The following is a 17,513-nucleotide window of genomic DNA, read 5'->3' on the forward strand; positions in this document are numbered from 1 at the left end:
TTATTTTGTTACACATTTAATTAAGAGCCTTCCCAGCAGTTATGCGGAGTCCTGCTTCTAAAAGGCAGCCACAAAGCTCTCCTCCCCCCAACTCCTGCCACCTGACATCTGCTTCCCTCTTGCATATTCTTTTTCAGAGCCTCACTGGCCTTTTCAATACAAACCCAAACCAGCTACCAAAGTCTCCGCAACCCATCTCTTTTAGAAGCAACATGGCCTTAGAGTTCAATTCTGTGTAGCTATGAATCTCTACCATTTTGGGCCTCAGTTGTAAATACTACTTTGTGTTTTGCCTCTATAAAAGGGAGATACCACCTTCTACCAGGGAAGATAGTTAGAAGGACTGAATGAGATATGGTACATGCTCATTAAAATTTGGTTTGTTTTCCTGTATGTTTGGATTCAATGACCCAATCCCTCTTCTTGATTACATCATTTTTTGTGAAGATTCAAAGCAGCCTCCTGAGACACCAAAATCTGTTCTGGGCCCACTGGGCTAAACTGGTGCTGCAGGCCAGAATGGGCCAAAGAAGACAACATCCTCTGAAATTCCCTCTTCTTCTTATGGAGAAACCAACTCCAAGCTTAGGAGGCCCGGCCCGATAGTCCCTGCATGCATGCACAGGGAAGTTTTCACATACACATGTATGCACGTGCCATTCACACTTAATGCAGAACATTCTGAAATGAAATGTGGGTGCCTGGGATATGAACACACCAAAGAGTGAAAACCACTGGAAGAGTGGGAGTCCTGGGAGGTTATCTGGAGAAACTAGGCCTCTGGACTAGGCTACATGAGCCCCAGATGCTAGGTATCAGCCTGAACCTTGCCACCCCAAATAGCTTCTCTTGTGCTGCTGAAATCCACCTAAATCCCTCTCTGCTTCAAGTGCTCAGAGCTTTCCAAGATGCCATAAATAAGAACAACAGCCTTCCTCCTCCTCGCCTTCTCCATGGAACCCTCCCCTGATTCATATCTGCTTCCAGATCCAGCCTCCATAATTTCCCTGACACACGAGTGTCATCTGGGAGCACAAAGATCCTCTGGAGCTCTGGGAGTCATGTGCACACACCTAGACGTATGTGGTCAATGTGCGTACATGACCTAAAGGATATGGAGATGAGGTGTGTGGGTGTATATGTGATCTGGGCTTGTTCCTCTTCCTGTCTCACTTAGGGAGTTGGTGTCCTGTAGCAGTCTTGACATCCACCTGAATGCATAATTTCACCTCAATACCTAGCATCCAAAAGGCATAAAGAAGGAGCTTGGTAAGAGGATAATACCTAATTTGGTAGGAAATGTTACTCCAGAGCCACTATTCCCCACCCCCCACCAATACCCCACCCTATGCACGAAGCTTGTGTGCACACGCGCGCACACACACACACACACACACACACACACACACACCCAGAATGCTTGCTATTGCCTTCAGTCACAAAGAACACAGAGGTATCGATTCTATCAATCCTCAGCAAACAGTGCCCCCACCACCTCCACCCCGCTTTAGCTCCCTGGGGGCTGTCTGAAGCCAGGTATCCATAAGGATAGACAAGAGGCAAAAGTGTCAACCCGGCAAAGGAACCAGTTCTGTCTTCTATAACCAGGGCAGGACCGAGAGACAAAGAAGAAAAAGCAGTGGGGACAAAGGAGGGACAAGGAGGCTGGGGACTTGGGGAGCTCCCTATAAGCAGCCCTCTCTCATTCCACCACTGGGCCCTCAGTTGAATCATCAGGGCTTTGTATTTCAGATAAAAGGGTAGGATGGCATAATGGCTAAGAGAAAGGACCCTGGAGTCAGGTTGCCTGGGTTTGAATCCTGGCTCTGTGTGTTCTTGGGTAAGTTACTTAACCACTCTGTGCCTTAATTTTCTTATCCATAAAACAGGAATAAAAGTACCAGCGTTTATTAATGAGTTACTATTTCTAAAGCACTAAGAGTAGTAAATGCTATATATTTGGTTTTAAAAAAAAAAAAAAGGATCTGGGGCACCTTGATGGCTCAGTCAGTTAAGCACCTAATTCTTGATTTCAGCTCAGGTCATGATCTCATGGTTGTGAGATTGAGCCCCACATTGGGCTCCATGCTGGGCCTAAGGCCTGCTTAAGATTCATTCTCTCTCTCTCTCTCTCTCTCTCTCTCTCTCTCTCTCTCTCTCAAAAAAAAAAAAGAAAGAAAGAAAAGAAAAAGAATCTTCTTTTAACCCCTTCCTCTCCTCTCCTTTCCTTCCTTCCTTCCTTCCTTCCTTCCTTCCTTCCTTCCTTCCTTCCAGGACAATAAGTAACCCCACAACTGGAAGGGCTGTCCTGAGCAGTGGGACCTGGCAAAGGCCAGAAGGCCCTGACAACAGCAGTCCCAGTAGGGTCCTTGACTTGTCTACTATTCCTTGTTCCAGAGGCAGAAGGCAGGGCTCCCAGCTCTCTTCCCACCTTGGCAGCCCCCAAGATCCAGACACTCCCTAACTCAGCTGCCCTGTAGGCTTGGATGTGTAAGCCTGTGAAAGGAAGACCTGGCCCCACAGATTCCAAGCCCTGACAGCAAAGTAGTCCTTCTTGTACTCACATGACTTTCAAGTCCCAGTCTCCACAGGTGACAAAAATTGACTTGACGTTTGGATCTAAGAGGCCTTCCTTCGCCATCCACTCATCGACCCTCTGAAAAGTACACAACAAGAACAGATGAGATTTCCCTCTTTTTTTTCTTCCTGAGTCTGTGAAGAGCCACAACAGTGAAACGCAGATAAGCTGCTTGTAATCAGAGCAGGAAAAATCTGTAATCTTATCCAGCCATGGCTCTGCTCTCAGCCTTGGCTCAGGGCTGTGGGGGCACAGGGAGGACAATCCCTGCAGGAAGATCCACAAGCCCGAGTCAGGGGAGGAGGGAGTCTCTCCACTGTCCCACTGCCTGTCCCAGACAGGATAAGGACATATCCCAGTAGGCTGGTCCTCAAAAGCAGAGCCTAGCACAGACACAGGTTGCCCTGGGCCATGAGAACAGGCTGGAAGGAGGCCTCAAGGAGGGACTCCAATCCACAGGTTTCTTCATTCACTCACTCATTTCATCCTCCTACCAAACATTTATTAACCACATTTATGAATTTGGTGATTCCCCCCAATGAAAGTAAAGTTAATCTTCACCGTGAGTCTAGCAAAAAAAGCTCCCTTGCTGGGCTGGAACCCCTTCTTGATCTCTGGAATTGCATTGCCTGCTTTAGTTACTAAAAGCTCATAAACTGGCCCCAGGCTTCATGTTTCTCCTCTCCTGGTTGAGGATTCAAATTCAAATTCGGTGGACTCTATTGAAGGCTGAGCTCAATTCCTAGACAGAGATAAAAACTGTTCCTAAACATGCTATAAGTATTTCTTTCCCTTCATCCCTTTGATCAGTTTTATTATTTGCACTCACATTGCAAGTACAAACATTAAAATCAGTATATAATGAGAGAATTATCATAAAGAATTCATGAAATATTGCCTATTTTTCAGAAGATCCCAGGCATGGGGTGAGAGTATAGCAGATCACCATTGCTCCACTCAGGCAGAAGGATTAGTTTTTATTTATTTTTGGGACAGAGAGAGACAGAGCATGAACAGGGGAGGGGCAGAGAGAGAGGGAGACACAGAATCGGAAACAGGCTCCAGGCTCTGAGCCATCCGCCCAGAGCCCGACGCGGGGCTCGAACTCACGGACCACGAGATCGTGACCTGGCTGAAGTCGGACGCTTAACCGACTGCGCCACCCAGGCGCCCCAGGATTAGTTTTTAAAGGCAAAGAAGCTAGAAACATAGGATTGAAAGTCAGACACATCTGGGTTCTAACCCTGACTCTTCCATATCCTGGCTGTGTCACTGATGGGAAGTCATTTAAAAGTCATTTAATCTCTCTGAACTTCAGTTTCCTTCATCTATAAAACGAGGCAGATGACTAACCTTACAGGGTTGTTTTGAGAATTAAATGTAATAAGGTATTAAGTGCCTACCACAAAATAGACAGTAGGCTGAGAAGGCAAGAAAGGCAGATCATCATAATACAATATAATAGATGCAACCATGGAGAAGTGAACAGAATGCTATAGGACCAAGAGGACGAAGTGGCTAGCTCTATCTTTTACAGGGTAAAGAGTCAGAAAGGAAGGCTTCACAAAGAAGACAACTGAACTTGGGATTCTGTGGTTGGGTTTGCTTGACAGGATGGAACACAGGAAAAGATGCTACAGGCAGAGGCAAAGGCACACGCACAATCATTTTGTATTTGAGAAGCAATTATGTGCTTAATGTCTGCCCTCCCCACCAGACTATAAGCACCATGAAGGCAGGGACTCTTATTTGTCTTATTCACAGTCTTAATCCCTAATCTACTGCAGTACCTTCTCACAAGATACCTACTGATTTACTGAAATATGAGTAGGGAATAGTGTGACCAATGTCTACAGTGTGTAGAAAGAAGGGACAGGAAATGAGGCTGGGGGCTAGGTTAAACCAGACTGTGAAGACTCCAGCAAGTAATGGAGAGTCCATGGAAATCTTGAAGTAAGATGACTTCTAGCAGGTATAGGCTGGCTCCCCAGACATCTCAGAGATCCTGGAGGCCTGGTCCACACTGGCACAGTCTTTGAGTAGGGCCAAGGATCCTATGTGGTTCCATGGCTAGAGCAGTCCCACTCCCAGGAGGTCAGAGCTGCTCCCTGAGCCAGACTGTGCTGACCCTCTTCACAGTCTGTACACCAGAGAATCCCTCTCGGGCCAAGAGTCTCTGCAGCAAGCTACATTCTGGACCTTCCACTGCTGAATGGCTTGTCTCCCCAGCCACTATGGCCCACTTGCACAGATGAACATGCACACTTGTATACCCTTTCCCAAGACTTTACAGAAGAGGTAAGGCAAACCTGGAGCTCCCTATGTCAGCTAACCTTGCTCCAGCTCACTGGCCTTAAATCCCCAAGGGAAGTGCCCCATCTTCCAGGGGGGCTCTCCAATGCCCCAACTCCTGCACAGTGCTCTTAGATAAGAGCAAGACAGGACTGTCAGGAGCCGATGCTCAGCAAGACCAAGCCTTCCCCATGAGAAGCACTTAATACTCACAGGGGGTCCTTCAGAAGCTTAGGACGTAGACCATTCACTCATGTGATAGATATTTAGTGAAAACATTCCACTGTGAGCCTGTCCAGGGAAGAGATACTACATTTGGAATAAAGTCTGCCCTTTTCCTTCCCCCTATGCTTGAATGGATAAAGAGCTAGAGGAACCACTGAGAAAACCCCCAATCAGCTGGGCTAGCCCTCCCAGCTACAGAAGGTCTAGCTTGAGTCCTACTTGGACCAAATTAGTCAGGCAAACATCTAGCTGGCCACCTGCTCAGGGACTTGGTTAGGACAAGAAGTTAGCTTTTTAGCTGTATGACCAACTCAGGGCTAATGGGACAAAGCAGAGCCTATTCTAGTCTCCTTGCCAGAGACTCCCTATTCAGGCTGATGCCCGGAATCTTCCCTCTTTACCCACACAGTGTGCTGAAGTAGCTTCCTGGGTGAGACTCAGAATCATCTGAGCACCCTGCTCCAGGCTGGCCTGGGGTTAGCAGGAGGAAGCCTCCTGAAGACCACAGGTCCCTGGCAACCAGCACCACTGAAGAAAAAAAATCCTGTAATTTCAACAGCCCTAGTTTGGTGCTGGCCTACAGCAGGCATCTTCCTTTTAGGATCCTGGCCAGAGACATTCCAAGAAAAAAAGCTGCCTGCTCTCTGGCCTCCGTCACATGCTATGCCCTGGCTGGGGCATAGGAAAGGATGGGTCCCCTTTTTCTCCTTGAATCCAGTCTTACAGGGTGCAATCCATGCTAAGGGGCCCCCTCAATCATAGGAGTTAATCTCTCCTGAAAAAAAGAGGGTCAGTGGGGCTGGGGGACACCTCAGAGCTCATCTTATCTTCTCCCAATGTATTGCAGGTACCCTAATGCTGACCCTACCCAGAGCTTGACCAGTCACAGAGCCTAGGCTTATACATTCCCAGGAACAGAGAGCACACCTGCCACTAGGTGAGCCTAAATCTGACTCCATCCTGAGGAGCCCCAGGAAATTCAGTCTGCATTTCTCTTTCCCATGGGGCAGAATCTCTTGGCTAAATAAAGAGATCTTCCTCCCTCTCCCTGCCACCATCCAACTTCCTCTAGGCTGCCTACCTCCAATGCAGATGTGCCCTGCTATCCCCCCAACACTCTGCTTTCTCTTGTGCTTTGATAGGGGCTAAGCTTTGGGTTTATTGGTCTTAAAGATAAATAAAGCACCAAATGAGATCCACAGGCTTTTTCTCTTCTCCCCTCCCTCTAGAGAGGAGGGAGCGGGAGGGGGACCTTCTCCCTTGGTGAAAACCCCCAGGCCAGAAGGGGTGGGAGACTAGCTGAGGCCAAGCATAGCCCTTCTTTATTCCCTCAGGCTGGAGCACAAGAAGCAGCATCTTAACCTTTTCCAGCTCCCCGAGGAGAACATCCTAGAAGTGTGGTCTCTGCCAAGGGTTCTAAAGCCTTTAATTTGATTTCCCTCACATAGGCAATTGTTGTAATTATTCTGATTAGGAATCATTACCCAGTGCAGCCTCTGCACCCCTGACAGTCACAACGCATCCAGCGGCAAGCTGCAGTGGGGCAGGCGGGCCCAGCCGCACCTCCTGGAGGAGCTGACAGCAAACAAAAGCCATCGATGGGGAGTTCTGGGTGAGTTAATGAAGTGCTCACATGCCACAGGAAGCCCACACTAAAGCTAAACAAAAACACCTCCAGTCCCCAGGGCTAGTCCTGCAGTGCCACAGCTCAGCGCCCCCCCCACTCCCTGACCCGCCCAGCACAGGCTGCCAATGCCGCCCAGCAGAGGGCCAGGGACCAGGAGGGGGTGGGGAGCCCTGTGAGGATCTCAGGGCAGCACTCGGACATCTTGCCAGTAACCCTGATGGGAACAGCTGGAGATGACAGATCAATGGTTCAATACTCTCAACAGCATGTCACTGATGTGACAGCAAATGTTATTCTAATCAAGCCATAATCATAGTCAAATTACACGGCTACATTCTCAGGAGGGGAGGGAGAGAAAGGCAGCAGGAAAGGGTCAGAGGTCAGGAATTAAAGGTCATTCAACCTACCTCCAGTACTTGCTGCAGGCTTGGCTGACCATCCACCATAGCTTGAATAATCCCGGTGAGCTGAAAGGAAAGAGAAATAGCCAATAGGTGGAACCGGAGGGCACAGGGTTTCAAAACTGGACTGGATCCTTTTCTTTCTGTTTTTCTCCTTCTACTGTAAAAGATTCTGGTGTGCACTGCTTTAGGCTCAGAATCTGACAGAAGCCTTGGGAATAAAGTCCCAGGATACAAGGTGAATTCCCCCTGCCCTGAAAGGGGGATACACACCTACATACTGACCACAGGGTGTGTTTCATACCTATTTCAGCTTTTACTTTGAAAAAAACCTGATTTTATGTATCTTTTGTATTCAATAGGCTCAATAACTCCCTACAAATTACAATCTAAAGTCAATTCACCTCCAAGCTTCACAGAAGTTCCCAGAGAACTTGGAGAATACTTGCACAGGACAGCCATACTTGGGTTCTGATGTCCAGCATTTCCCCCTGTAACATCAGTGAAGAGCCAGGGGAGCCCCACAGGCATCTACCCTTCACCCTAAATACCTGGGCCCTCAACACCAACTAGGCAAGTAAGAAATAGACACCTTTAACTTAATGCAGATGAAAAGGCCTAATGTATGAATCTGCTCTAGAGAATTTCTGACTCACGGGCCTATGCTACACCCAGGTCAGGCCTAGCTTCAAACAAGCTTGTTGCTTTGCATTGTTTGGAAGTGAAAATATCCCTCGGACACAGACTAGGACAGACTGCCTCGGGGATCTGAGGCAGGAGGCCCCTATCCATAGACTTGGATCCAGCAGGAAATCACCATGCCCAATGTGCTCCTGGCTACTTCCACAGAGAGCAGCATCTCAGGGTTGCTTGGGAACTTCTTTTTTTTTTTTTTTTTTTTTTGTAAGTGTTGGGGGGGGGATTAAACTCCAATTAAACTATAATTACATTTAATGAATATCAAATACCCAAATCACAGGAACCGCTGGCTCTAAAAGGGAAGGTTATTTTCTCGTAGCGACTTACATGGAATGGTAATACACACCTTTTAGGGAAGAAATTTTCATTTTAAGAACGCTGAGTTCCTCTAGGTGGGTTTCTGTAGTTCATCAAGTCATTATTAGGTGGTATTTTAAGGAAGTGTAAGGACACAGCCACTCTATTTTATATTCCAGAAACTGTTTTTATATTAATCTGTATTTTAATTGGGTAACAGCTGCTGCCTACAGACTTCCCATGGTCTAAAAGGAAAATAAATTAGAAAGATTAACTACACTGTTGTTTCGCAAGGCTTTAACCCACAGCATGCCCACCCTGCTGGCACCTCCACACCCTTTCCTTGCTTGGGTGACCAAAGAACTGCCCAGCAGAGGGAGGGCCTGAGCCAAAGAGAAGAAGAGTTGGTCTGCTGAGGGGTGGGAGTGGAGGGTTAGGGTGAGGAAGAGCTCTGGGTCAGCAGCTTTCATCTTAGAGTGCCAAGACTCCTCCATTTATTTAGTCAACAGCTATTCATGGACAGCCTACAATGTGCCAGACTCCATTCTAAGAACTAGGAATCCAGCCATGAGGAAAAACATGAAAACCCTGCCCTCATGGAATCTGTGTTCTTCTTGGCAGCCCCTCCTCTTCCCAGTCCAGCCAGCACCCAGAGCCCCACATTCAGCAGGCAGTTGCCCTGTGTTTTGCCTCAGGCACACAGGGGCCAGAGCCCAGAGTAGGCTTGTTGCCAACTCCAGGTCCAACATCCAGATGACTGACTAGCACCCATGCATCCACTGCTCTTCTTTCTGGTCCAGCTTCTCTCCTGCTTGGTTCTTCCAGAGCCAAGTCACGTCCTCAAGCTTGGAGCTGGGACTTAGGGTCAGGACTATCCTGGAAAACCTACAGCCACTCTTACTTCTTGGAAAGCTCTGGGGTCTGTGTGCCAGTCTCATGTCTAGTCTGAGTCTTCTGGGACAAGGTTAGGTCTACGACTCCTACCAAGGGTCACTCAGATGAGGTGAATACTGAAGGGCTTCCAGAAGGACTCGCAGAAGAAACCAATGGGTACCCTTGCCAAGAGCCCTCCCTCCTTGGAAAATGGGACTTAAGTCAGCATCTATGTACTCTACAAGCACCTGCTCTGGGCCCAGGAAAATCACTAATGCAGAGAGAGAAAATCACTATACTATAAAGGAAAACCAGGGCACTGCTCTCCAGGATCTCCTTCTATAGGCTAGGCCCGCCTCTTCAACCCTGGTGGTAGTGGGTAGGGCTCCAGGGTCCTGGGGCTTTCTCACACTCCTATCCAGTGGTCAGTAGTCCTAGAATCATCAGCCTGAGGGGGGCCTAGTGAGCTCAGCTCCCTCTCTACGTGTTTCTAGAGCACTTGTGGTTCAGCAAGACATGGCTTACAGCTGAATTCCTAAAGGGCATGAACTCACCCCCAGAGACACAGAGGCTTGAGCTATTGGTTCAGCTAGAGGCATCCTTCCAGGAGGAGGCCTCAATCCTCTGTATTAATGCTTCCAAGGATGGACTACATCTTATTAGCTCTACCAAGGCACTAGATGAAGAGACTGTAGAATTAGGAACATTAGTCCATGCACCTGACAACCTATAAGACATCTCTAAGACCTACATGAGAAGCCATGAGGGAAAGAGCCAATTTAATAAAAATATTGGAAAGTCCTACCTTAGGCATAACCTAAATCCTTCCTGCTGCAGTTTAAACCCAATCTCACTTGGGTTAATATATATTTGTAAAAAGCTTTCACATCCTCACAATGAAAGGTACTAGAGCAAAGCCAAGTATTATTAAGCTGAGAACCAGGGCTCACAGGCTAAACAGAGCTCAGAGACCTTAACCACTTAAAGCTGGAGAGGTGAGAGGAAGAATTAATGTGTGCTCTGTGGCTCCTTTCACCGAGGGATTACAGATTAACTCCCGCTTCTCCAGACTCGGAAACCACAAGGCGAGGGCTTTTGACCCTGACTGATAACATGACTGGTTGCTGAGATCCCCTACCCACACAAGGGCTTTGTCCAGGAACAAGCTGGCTTCATCATAAACACTGGCAACTACAGGAAGCAGCCCAGGCCACTCAGTGCCAATAGAATGTCAGCATCCAGCCTTTCTCCTTTCACAGTTTATCTCCAACACAATCGTATTCTGACACCAAGACAGTTTGTTGATTACATAAGCACTTGTCTCTGGTGTGCAATCTGATAATCAGACCCACTCTTTCTCCTCAGACAAAGAGACCAATAAATCTCAGCCTTTATAAGTACAGGTGCAAGACAAAGCCCTTTACTGGCATTTAGCAAAATGGGTATTTTTTCTAGGTTTTTTTTTTTTTTTTCCAAGACAATGACAACAACAACAAAAAAGACTACACATGGTCAGGGACTGTGCAGCAGCCCAGCTGCTAGAGGCAGAGATCTGATGAGCTGGAGCAGATTTTAGAGGTGGTAGGGAAAGGGCTTGGGAAGGAATGAAACATGTCTCATCCTGTCTCTATCAGAAATAAGTCTCCAGGCAGACTATCAACGGGTACTAAGAAAGAATCTCAAGCAGGCTAATAACATGTCCATTACACAGAGCAGTAAGAGTGTCTATATGTGGGCTACAGACCCACTCAAGGCAGAATGCCTCTTCCTGCTGAGCCTGTCTCTCCCCCCACACAAGCATGTGCTCATATGTGTACTCACGTGTCACAGGCATGCATGCATGCACACACACATGCACACAGACCAGGGTTCTTAAGAACTTCTTGTGCACAAGAGAATATCCTACTAGAGGAACTGCTGAGGCACAATCCACAGGTTTTGAGTTGTTCCTCACACTTACTAAGGAAAAAATTCCCTCTGATTATGATGATCTCTATCTCTACCCCAAAGGCAGCTACTGCCATGCTGGATTAGGCCCCACAACGATGGCTCCCATCCTTTGTCCATGCCTCTCTCTACATTACAACTCCATCTGGTATAGAGACAGAGCAACATTTGGATGATCTGAGGTTTTCCAAAGAAGACTTCACTTACTCAAAAGAGAGTCAGCAGTACAGTTACTTGGGGTCAGGGGTGGCAGGGAGAAAGGTGTGGCTGAATAGCTCTTTAATAATATTCATTCATTTAAGGAACATGTGTCAAGTGTTTACTTGGCACCAGGCCCTAATGATGGGACGGAGATGGATCAGATCTGGTTCTCGCCCTCAAGGAACTCACAATCTAGTGGGGAGACAGATAAGTATATACAGTTTAATGCATCTGATCAGCGCTTTGTGTAGTGGGATCAGCCAGGGGCTCAGGGGAGGCTCCCCAGAGAAGGTGACCCTGAGCAAAGTCCTAGAGGACAAGAAGGGGGGTGGGTGGAGAGTGGGAGCAGCATACAGGCAGGAGGAGGATCATGTGCAGAGGCACACTGTGAGGGAAGTGAGGGGGTGTGAAGCAGGGAGATGTGAGGCTGGACAAAAAGGCAGGGACCAGGTCAGGCAGAATTGGGAGCTCTGGAGGCCTGAGGTGAAATGGCACACTTGTTGCCACAGCACAGCCATATTTTCACTTTCAGATAAGGCTTCAGAACAACGGTCCCAACCCACCGTGCTTCCTGCCCTCCAAATTACGTATTTGTGTCTTGGGGTGAAACTTTCTACAAAAAAGAAAAATATCTCCCATCACAATCTCACAATCCCTCCTCCCATACCTCCCCAAAGAAGCAGTAGCAGTCCTGATTCCAAAAGATCCCTTTTCCCATTACTCTCAAGCATCCACTCCTGCCCAGAGATGAGCTTCCGCAGTGCTGTTCCATCCCTAAACACCCAGCAACCTTTCTCAAATTTGGGCCTGCCCCACTGCACCAGGCAGCCTAGCTGCAGCTGAAGCCCCCAAGGGGCAATCTGCACACAGAGAGGAGGAAGAGAAGGACAAGAGGACACTGCACTTTCAGGCTAGTGGAGGTTCAGGTAACTGGCTTGTTTTAGGAAAGTCTTCCCTTCCCATATGGAATGGGATTTTTGCCATCATTAAAATTTGATTTTTTCCGAAAGGGGCAAAAAGAACAGATTAGCGCCCCCTGGTGGTACAGGTAATTCCCAGGGGCAAGGGTTGCAGGGGCGGGTATGTAGATCCCAGAGGGAGTAAGAATCTCAACATCATTACTGGAAACAACAAAAGGCATGAGAGACTAGACACCTTGGCAGATGGATACCTGCACCAAAAGGTCCACCTGGGTTGGGTGGCAAACACTGGCATCAAGCCCAGGAGCTACCCTCAGACTTTGTATCTGGGCTGAGTCAGCCTCAGAGCCCACACGGCCTTCCCCGCAGTGGCAGGCAGGCCCTTTCCCAACATTCTCCACACCAAGACGATTGTTTTGGGATCACTTAAGAACTCCTTTCCTCATGTTTCACTCATACTTAGCAAGTAGATCTCTAAAAGAAGGCACAAAGTCTCGAATATACCCCAGCCCCCAAATTCTTAAAAAGATTCCAGGAACACTCATGTTTTCCCGTTACCTTCTGCTGCCATACATACTTGGCCCATGATTCCACCACAGCCTGTGGCTACCACAGAGTTTATAACACAACACATCACAGAGGAAAGCAGCCACAGAAGGCTTCTCCATACAGGCCGGAGAATGAGAATCCTTCAGGGGTACCTCCTCTCTGCTCCTAGCAGCTCTTCTGAGCTGCATCAAGCATCAAGATCTCAGTTAGTCCCAGTTTCACAATCTGTAAAATGGGGCAAATACTAACCTGCTGGCAAGGTGGTGGAGTATAACCCCAGCACAGGGTAAGGATAAGGATAAGAATATTTCAGCCTTGTCCAGGCTGTCCTCATACCCCACTTGGACTGCCCTTCTCTTTCCTTGATGATACAGTTTTGCTTCCCACTAAACCAACACTTCACACAGGACCTCTTTGCTCAAGGACAGAAAAGCATCACCAGAAAGCTAAGACAGCCTGAATACAACCTCTCCCTCCAAGAAGCTGAAATCTTCACATCTTGTCAAGCAGCCCCAACGGAAATGGAACTGAAAAGAAGCTGAATCCCAAGGGGCGCCTGCGTGGCTCAGTCAGTTAAGCACCCACTTTGGCTCAGGACGTGATCTCATAGTTCGTGAGTTTGAGCCCCGTGTTGTGCTCTGTGCTAACAGCTCAGAGCCTGGAGCCTGCTTTGGATACTGTGTCTCCCTCTCTCTCTGCCCCTCTTTGCTTGCTCTCTCTCTCTCTCTCTCAAAAATAAAAGAAACACTAAAATAATTTAAAAATTAAAAAAAAAAAAAGTTGAATCCCAAAAGCACCACCCTAGAGTGGCATACCACTCCAAATCTCAACACCAGGAGGAGTAGGGATGATAAGGAAAGGAAAATATTAGGGAAGCTGGGATAGATTGTGCCCTCCTTGGGTCCCCAATGACCACAGTTGTGCAAGTGGAGTGGCAGACTTTATAAAAACTGCTGAATCCAATATGCACCTGCCTTAGCCACTGATAAAACTTAAGCTGTCCCTAAACGGCATGTACAGAGCACCAGTGACCCATAAGCTCCCGCCCCAGCAGCCCCTGCTGCCCAGCTCCAGGGCCCTTACCTCTGTACAGAAGGGAGTAAGCTGTGGATGGACTACGGGCTGGACATACATGTGAAAGGTAGACTCAATCTCCATGGTTCGACCATTTAGCTTCAGGATGGGGAACTCAATAATTTCCTGGAATGGCAAAGATACAGAAAAAAAAAGAATACGTTTTTTTAACCAACCATTTTATAACTCAGAGTCAAGAATGAGGGAATGTTTTGGACTCATTAGCTCCTGCCAGGCCAGACCCAAGACTGAGTGTAATGGTGCCAGCTCAGTTCTTATTCTAACCTTCCCACTGTTAACACCCTCACAGGTGGCCAGGACTAGACACATGCCCCATCCCTACTGTCTCTGGAAAGGGGAAAGAAGACAGTAGTATAAGCTGCCCCAGTTTCCCCAAATGGTTCTCTGCCAGAGGCCTGTTCACTGGAGCCCATGAAAGTAGCCCCACTCCTCCCCCTTGCCCAGGACTCTGCCCTGGATGGGCCTGGATCTCCAGCCACAAGACCAATCACAGCCCTCTACATTTAAATTTAAGCAGAACCGATGAGTTTCTTCATTCATTAAAAAAAAAAAAAAAAAAGAAAAGAAAAGATAAATAATAAATAAAGCCAAAGGGGATACTAAAGAGAAGAAGAAAACTGAGTAAGAGTAATAGGAGCTAGTGCCTCCCACCTTTCTTTCAGGCAGTACACCCTCCCCCAGCCTGCTCCCCCCAATCACTTAGCCAGCCCTTCCCAGTCCACTGGAACGTAATGGAAGAGAAGGAGGAGGAGTGACAATTTGTTTGGTGTCTCTAAGATTAATTTGTCTCCGTTATTTAATAGAGATGCACAGCACCAAGGTCCTGGTGTGCAAACAGGCTTGCAGAACGCTGGCTGTGCAGCACGCCTCATACATCGCTCCTGGGAAGGGAGGAATGCACCAGAGGGGGGAGAGGGCAGGAGAGCACACACGCACCAGAGAGAAGAGGGAAAGCGAGGAGAGAGAATAAAAAAAATTATTGCTTTTTAATATTCAAAAACAGTTTGCAAAATTTAATCAAAGCAGAGGAAAAGCTAACATTTTTACCACTTTGACATTTTTATTAGCGCTTTCATAAATTTTTAAAACATGAATGGAATTAGTTTACAACACAAAAAAACTGCCCTGAAAACATCTGGAAGAGACAAATAGGAAATAATAAAAAAAATAAATAAAAAGCAAAATCCTCCAAGTAAAATTAGCATGTGGAAAAGACCTCCACTGCAGAGAGAGAAGGGGAGCTTTGCCCCCTCCGTGGCCCCAGCAGTCAGCTCCAGCAGCATCCCTACCCCAGGTCCCCAGTTTTGGAAGGGACCTTTCTCATATCACTAAAATCAAGGCAAACTGGTTCTCTCCGGGGACAGCCTGGAGGAGCAGCACAGAAGCTGTGGACACCTGACTGCATGCAGGACAAGGACGAGATGGAAGATGGAAGAAATGGCCGATCTCCTTGATATCCCAGGGCAGCCAGGTAGCCTCTTCCTCAAACACACTTAATACCACCACGCTTGTTTTTAAAGCATCTATTTTTATCCAACACATAAAAGCAGGACTGGAGACCAAATCAAGGCAGTCAGATTTCATAACAGAGAAATTCAAAGGTTCTGCTTGCCTGGTCTCCCCGCACTGATCCCCAAAGATGGGGAAGCTAACAGGAGCCCCTGGAGATAGGAAGGGCAGCAAGGCTGAGGCAGAGGGGGCACAGCAAGGAGGCCCTAGCTGCTGCTCAGATTAGGTGGTATCTTTCCTCCCAACTCGAAGAGAGGGGGGTACTCATCCCAATTCCCTGGGCCTCTCTCATTCCTCACAAAGCACTACTAAGCAGAGATGGTAGAGGAGAATTTCGTGCTAAAAAATAAAACTGAGGCACACATACAAGCAAAATACACATTGGTCCCCCTAAAAAATCAGAAATCAAAGATTTCCAAGCGCTAACTCTGAGGTGGGGCTCATCTGACACCCGAATTTCTAATCTATCCTCCCACTGTGTGGGAGCAGCACTTCCCCAACAGGGGCTCCACAGCCTGGTGAGTTTGGCTGCCCTGGTGTCTAAAGAAACAAATACAGCCAGCTCCTCACTAACAATGTTAGCTGGGCCCACAATGAAATTTAACCTGTGACACAACTGTACTTTTCATTTAAACTTTCATTTGGAGAGAAGCAGTGTTTGGAGACCTGCAGTTTGTCCTGCTAATAAAGACAAGTGTTGGGACCTTTAAGGATGCCATTCATCTCTGGCTTTTATTAAATTCAATTTTCTTAAGCCCATGATACATTATGAAATTAGGAGTTGACATTCCTCTGGAAACAAAAATATCTATCAAACATAAATAGAAAAAAAACCCTCTATTACCAAGAATTTATGGCTTAAAGTTGATCTCTTTCCACTTTTTTACAAGCACATGGTTTGTTTCAGATATCTGAAATGTTATTATAGATCTAGAATTTCATTAGTATTTATTATAAAATAGTAAGCGCTTCAGCTCCTGCTTTGACTAGCACCAAGTCAGCATCCCCAGTAGATTCTCTGAAAACTTAGCCTTTGGGTTTCCCCACTGCACCTCGTCTTCAAACTGTCCTGCTGCTGGCTTCCTTGCCCCTAGGGAAATGGAGCCAACCTGTGCTCACACTCAGGATCACCCTCCCAGATAGAGGAACAAGCCAGTCTAGGCTCCAAGCAAAAAGAAGAGTAGATCCCTGAAATGCCTGGGGGCCAGGGACTTGGTGGATTGGACCTATCATAAATACACCTGCCCAGTGTTACTAGCCCATCAGCCAGGCCTTCTTCCTAAGACCAAGAAGAGGGACTTTCAAGAGCCAATCTCAGAACATGACTTTGCACAGGCCCTTTCTCAGCACCATCAGCTATTGTAACAATGACCTTGCACACAGGCATATTCATTTAAGCCAATGAGGATGCAAAGAGAAGCTGAGAGATAGAAGACCCCATGAGGAGTCAGCAGAAAGGCTCTCACTTAGGTACTTCTTACCTCCCAAGATTGCCCAACCAAGCCCAGAACCTCAAAATACTGGCACCAACAGTCCATTTAGGAGAGCGGAACTCTAATCTCTACTAAGTTGACATGACTCTGCAGCCAGTGCACCTGGGGCATGTCAAACACTTCAACAGTTTTTAGCTCATAATGATCAGAAAGGGAATGCTAAAGTTATAGGTTTAGTAACTTCCAACCCAGGAGCTTATGAAGATGTGCCTAAGTACTAGCTTCTGGAGGCAATTGCTCTGATAAAGACACTGTTATTCCTGCCTCTCCTTTTCCCTCCATCTCCTCATTACCCTGGGAAAAAGTTTTTAGGAGTAGATGAGTGTCTGTTTGTGTGGAGGTAGCATCAGGAAGGAAAGAACCAGTATGTATTTACCAGTCCTTTATTCTTCCCCTAAGAATAGTTCCACGATTCCTTACAACTGTATGTCATTTACATTCAATTAAACTACCTGAGTAGCACCTACTGTGTGCAGGGCACTGTACAGGTGTTGCAGTGGGATTCAGAGAGATGTATCTCTGCTTTGGAGAGGTGCACAGACTAGTGAGCAGAAAAGACACTGAACAAATAATGAAGAATGCACTATGCTAAGTATCTTAGCGGAGGGACATACTGAGCATTAGGACTTTCAATTTATAGTATACTTGCAAATACATTTTCTTTATCTTACCCTTATTAATCCTGGAAGATAGGTCATAGCAGCAGCAGCAGCAGCAGCTCATAAACCAACACTATTAAGCACCTACTATTTACCAGGCAGGGGCTGGGTGTGGACATAGAGACAAATACAAGAAGATGTGGCTCCT

At 47.1% G+C, this 17,513-nt stretch overlaps 1 protein-coding gene across 9 annotated transcripts in view; it reads right to left on the reverse strand.

The window, feature by feature from the left end:
- The window catches only part of ERI3 (ERI1 exoribonuclease family member 3), a 128,387-nt gene that overhangs the window by 81,030 nt on the left and 29,844 nt on the right, over positions 1-17,513 (reverse strand). For all 9 annotated transcript variants that reach the window (XM_040469983.1, XM_040469985.1, XM_040469986.1 and 6 more), the window contains 3 exons: positions 13,693-13,809; positions 7,130-7,189; positions 2,565-2,656 (listed from right to left, as the gene is read on the reverse strand). In XM_040469983.1, coding sequence (XP_040325917.1) covers positions 2,565-2,656; positions 7,130-7,189; positions 13,693-13,809 — 269 coding nt within the window. The remainder of the gene's footprint in view (positions 1-2,564; positions 2,657-7,129; positions 7,190-13,692; positions 13,810-17,513) is intronic.

This window comes from Herpailurus yagouaroundi, unplaced genomic scaffold (genome assembly GCF_014898765.1).
Source record: "Herpailurus yagouaroundi ecotype Mexico unplaced genomic scaffold, PumYag 77, whole genome shotgun sequence".
Lineage (NCBI taxonomy): Eukaryota > Metazoa > Chordata > Mammalia > Carnivora > Felidae > Herpailurus > Herpailurus yagouaroundi.